Source organism: Corvus brachyrhynchos, unplaced genomic scaffold (assembly GCF_000691975.1).
Source record: "Corvus brachyrhynchos isolate BGI_N302 unplaced genomic scaffold, ASM69197v1 scaffold412, whole genome shotgun sequence".
Classification (NCBI taxonomy): domain Eukaryota; kingdom Metazoa; phylum Chordata; class Aves; order Passeriformes; family Corvidae; genus Corvus; species Corvus brachyrhynchos.
In genome coordinates, this window is record NW_008236761.1 from 187,027 (window position 1) to 191,798 (window position 4,772).

The 4,772-nt window shown below is 41.9% G+C and overlaps 1 protein-coding gene across 1 annotated transcript in view; it reads left to right on the plus strand.

Annotated features, from left to right (window-relative positions):
- SCAF4 (SR-related CTD associated factor 4) overlaps window positions 1–4,772 on the plus strand; it is a 26,616-nt gene that overhangs the window by 15,267 nt on the left and 6,577 nt on the right. Inside the window, exons 12-16 of the mRNA XM_017727086.1 lie at window positions 1–141; window positions 1,090–1,190; window positions 2,189–2,302; window positions 2,999–3,155; window positions 3,967–4,121. The exon at window positions 1–141 is cut by the window's left edge and continues 17 nt beyond it. Coding sequence (XP_017582575.1) covers window positions 1–141; window positions 1,090–1,190; window positions 2,189–2,302; window positions 2,999–3,155; window positions 3,967–4,121 — 668 coding nt within the window. The remainder of the gene's footprint in view (window positions 142–1,089; window positions 1,191–2,188; window positions 2,303–2,998; window positions 3,156–3,966; window positions 4,122–4,772) is intronic.

Below are 4,772 nucleotides of genomic sequence, written 5' to 3' on the forward strand. Positions count from 1 at the left end.
GTCACCGCCGCTCCCGGTCGCGCTCCCGGGACCGGCGCCGGCACTCGCCAAAGTCCCGCTCCCAGGAGCGGCGCGAGCGCGAGCGGGAGAGGGAGCGCCGCTCCAAAGGCCTCCCCCAGATCAAGTCAGAGACTGTCAGTGGTGAGTCTGCTCCCTTCGTGGTTGTGTAACTCTGTGTGTTCCAGTAATGCCATTTTCTGGGTGATAGTTTCAAAGGTTTTGTGTTCCTTGGATATAATGCTACTTGTTGTGGTTTCCGAGGCTCATCCAAACAGAATAGAAATTAACAGCCTTGTGATTCCTGGTAGGAATTTCACCGCACTTCCTGTACTTCCTTTACTCATAACAGACAGTTTAGCATTTTTGGAGTATCTCCAAGTTAGAAATATCTTGGCTGTAAAATGAGAAAAGGAAATACTGAAACCCCATGTTCTTATTTTCCTTCCTTTGAGACATATAAGGTAAAGCAGATTGAACAAAAAGAATTTGAGTTAATTGTAAATCAATACAGTTTTTCTAAGTATTCAGTCTTGTGTGTCTCTCCAACCTGAAGGGGAGCTTTGACCTGGAAAACACACAGGCTAATGTTTGGATTTCTGAAATAATCCTGGCTTTGCCAGTGTTTATAGACCAAACATAGTAGTTGTCTTCTGAATATTCCTTGGGAGTGTGTAGTGTTCTCCAAGGTCATCAAGTGCAATAAAAACATTCTTTCTTATATACAAGAGACAAAAACCTGAGCTATTTAATGAGCCAAGACCTGGTGAATGAGAGTCCCAGGGGTGTAAAGGCCTGTGGAGCCCTGGTAGCTGTTCAGTGGAAGCTACCTGGCAGTGCTGTGAGATGTGCTGCTTTCCCAGAGTCTGTGACATTGGCTGTCAAAGTTTGCAGTTCTGTATCTCTCAGCTGGAAAATCTGGATGACTATTAGACGTTGCTGCAGTCATCTGCAGCCAGTGGGATGCCTTGAGCTCCTTCCCTGGTTACTACCCTGAATTTAGCATGGGCTGAGATAAGTGTTGGTTATCTGTCCTGTAAGGAGCTTGTGTCAGTAATGGCTCTGGCAACCTGTGCTAACTCCTGGTTGTAGTTTGCAGTACCACACTCTGGGTAGGACAGCTCGACAAAAGGACAACTCAGCAGGATGTGGGAAGTCTCTTGGAGGAGTTTGGCCCCATTGAGTCGATCAATGTGAGTATAAGGGGTGCAGTGAAAGCCGCTTTGATGTGCTTGGGTGCAGAACATCTCTGCAGGCTGCTGTGAGGCAGAGTTATTTCTGACACACTCCAAAGAGTTGGGCTCTTGTTTCCTGTATGTTGTGCTTTCAGTGTGTACACTCAATTCATGTGGCTGAGTTATACACAAACAAGAGGGAAGCTGCTTTGGTTTCCTGCAATATAAAAATGCTCCTGAGGTAATACAGAAGATTATCCCATTTTCATAAAAATCCTGCTTTCTCTGGAGAACAAGGAATGGCAAGTGAGGAGGTGGCTGCAGAATTACATCCCATGCTTCTGAGTTCTTTGGCTGCTTCATTTTATTTGATTATAGGAATGTGGACTCTCAGCTGGTGTTCTTGCTGCTCTTCTGTCATTTTAGCCATAAACACGGGGAACAATTGTTTTATTTTGCTGTATTTAAGGATATTTTATATATAAATTATAGCTGTTCCGGTAACTTCAAAAATTTCATTCATTCAAACAAACGAAAAGAAGTGCCTAGTTTTCTTCCTATTCCCAAATTTTGTAAAACAGCATAGGAATTTTTTCATCACATTAATTACAAGTAAAAATTATTCCGAATCTGGAGCTAGAACTGAATGTGAAGGTGCAGCTGGCAGAATGAAGGGGGATACTAGTGTGCATTCCAACAAAGTAACTAATTGCCAGACCTTAGAATTTACATGAACACTATTGTTCAGCAATTTGAAAGGATTAAATATGCAAAAATCAGCTGTATTTTAGAGTTGTGGAAGTTTTCAGAAGTTGTGGAAGTTTTAGTTCACTAGAAATGTGTATTTCCAGAAGATAGGGGCTTTCTTAGCCTCTTAAACCAACATCCCCTTCCATACTTCCATAGCCCCTTTTGGAACACCCGCTGATGTCCCATTTTGCGGTAACTGAGCATTTGTGTGTTGTTCACTGGTTTGTTACTTGCAAAATGAGCTTTTTCCCTTAAACCCCACCCAGATGATACCGCCCAGAGGATGTGCCTACATTGTCATGGTGCACAGACAAGATGCCAACAGAGCCCTCCAGAAACTGAGCCGAGGCAACTTCAAAGTCAACCAGAAATCCATCAAGGTACTGCTTGGAAAATGTCAGGCTTTCCAAAGCTGCTGTAATTACTGTCATCCTGTCTCGTCTGTGCTGGGCTTTGGGGGGTTGCAGACGTGTATGTGTTCTGGAGATGGTATTCTGTAAAATTCTGAAAAAATACAGGAGTGAACCGGTTTTTGAGAATTGCTGTTCCTGGTCTGTAGTGGGATTTTCAGTGGAACTTGTATCAGTTTCCTGGAAAGATTGCCAGTAATTGTCTGTTTAATCAGCAGAAATGGTGTTCTTTTGCTCGTTACAGGGGACTGGCACTGTGTGTTTCTTGTTGCCAGTTATTTGTCTCATAACAGAGTTTCATTGCATCTGATAACCCTAAAAGAGTACTAATAAATAAGGAAGTATGCATCAGTTAGTAAACTTCTTCCTTCTGTGGAATGTCATATTAGTGTGACACTGTCCTCCAAAGGGAAATGGAATTAACTGTAGCATCTGGGGAACATCAGAGGAAGCTGGCTTTATACATTTTTACAAATGGTGTGCAAGAGTCAAGCCAAGGAATAGGAACTAAGTCTGCCTTAAAAAAAACTTAAGTTCAGAGTTTTGTAGCTGTTTCTCTTGTGCTTTTTGCTTTTTACCCTCAAATGCTGTTTTGTGCGAATGAAATATTAAATCCATTAAAATGGAAACATTTTGCTGACCACTGTTATTTTCACATCCCCCAAGATTGCCTGGGCTCTGAATAAAGGAATAAAGCCAGACTACAAGCAGTATTGGGATGTAGAATTGGGTGTGACTTACATACCATGGGACAAAGTCAAACCTGAAGATCTTGAAAGCTTCTGTGAAGGAGGAATGTTGGACAATGAGACCCTTAGCCCAGGTACAGTGTTACTGCATGTTCAGTTCTGTTACTGGACCTTCATTTCAGGGTTTGGCCATTTCTGTCCAGTTTGCCCAGTTAGCTGGTGATTCTTGTACATATGCTCTAATTGTAGCATCTCTTCATGCTGAACACACAAAAATCAGTTCAACGTGTGTGTTTTAAATGGAAGTGTAACACATGATGGACATAATGTCGGTGTGTTCCAGTCCTCTCAGTGCTTTTCTCTTGCCCAAAGTGCCCCCTCACTGATCCCTCTTTGTGCTTAGCTGGCTTTTCCCAGGAAGTTCTGACAGACAAAAGGAGCTGGATTTCTTCTGTAAATTAAATTTAAAGCTATATTTGATGTTTCTCTTATTTGCTGCAATTCTTTATAGTTGTATTCTCCTTTCCTTTGTTTTGGACTTGAAGATGTTGGGTTTTTTAGAAATGAGTTCTCAAATTAGTGAAAAAGCTGCTGCCTTCGTGCCCGAGAGCAATAGAATGCACCTGTTGGAAAGCTTGTCCCACAAAGCCTTACAGTTTTTGTCACAGATAATGTAGCAGAGTCCTGGGCATGTGTAAACACTGTCAGTGCAAAGGATTGTTAAACAACTACGGAAAGGAACAATTTTATTTGCTGTTTCAGATTTTGCTGTGTTTAAATGAATTTGGAATTTTTATTGTCAGAAATCTGTATCGATGCATCTTAGCTCTGTGCTGCTTATTATCCGAGTATTTTCAATTAGGTCATTTTTGTAAATGTGACCAAGCATGTTTCACGTAGCACTGCTTGTCTGACCCATGTCTGTTGGGATCTTGTTTTGGACAGAGTGGAAGGGAATTCCCAAGAAGTCTGAGAATGAAGTGGCTCAGAATGGAGGCGCAGAAGCTGCACACAATGAACCAGTGTCACCTATTCCCAAAGCTTTACCTGTCCCAATTCCTGTTCCCATGCCTGCACCAATAACAGTACCTCCTCCACAGGTCAGAGTTGTTCCACATAAATAAACAAGATCTCACTTAAAGTAATAATTCAGGGAGGGAGGGAAATGCCATGAATGGTAACTCCGTTCTCTCAGTCACAGAGAAATCCCTGCAGTAGAATGTTTGTTAGAGAGGGCTGAATTGCATCTTCAGGTTTCGTGATTGGCTTTTTTTTATTATTTGTTTTACTAATTAATTTTCCTCTAAAAGCTTTTCTTATTGACAGATGCTCCACTACTTTTATATCAATAGTTTCTTGTCAATATTAAAGTAGTAGAATCCCTTGAATCAGAGCTTATTTAAATTCGGAGCTTGATATAAATCAGAATTAAAGAAAAAGGAAACACGAGTCACTCTAATGTGCAGACTCAGGTAGTGAGAAAGAGACGAGCAGAGGTTTTTAATTGCCCTGAAGTTGTGAGTATTCCAGTGGATCCTGTATGGAAATCCATGCTGGTGGATGGAAATGAATCCCAGGCACTGTGTGAGGGGTATGTGGAGGTGAGTTACTGACATGCACTAGTACCCATTTAGCACAGAGGAGAGTTTTTCTCTTTCAAAGAAGTTACAAAGGCAGACGGGACTGGTGTTGGTATTTTCAGTGATGGGAGAGAGCTAATTAGATCTTTTGTGCAAGTCCGTCCCCCCCCC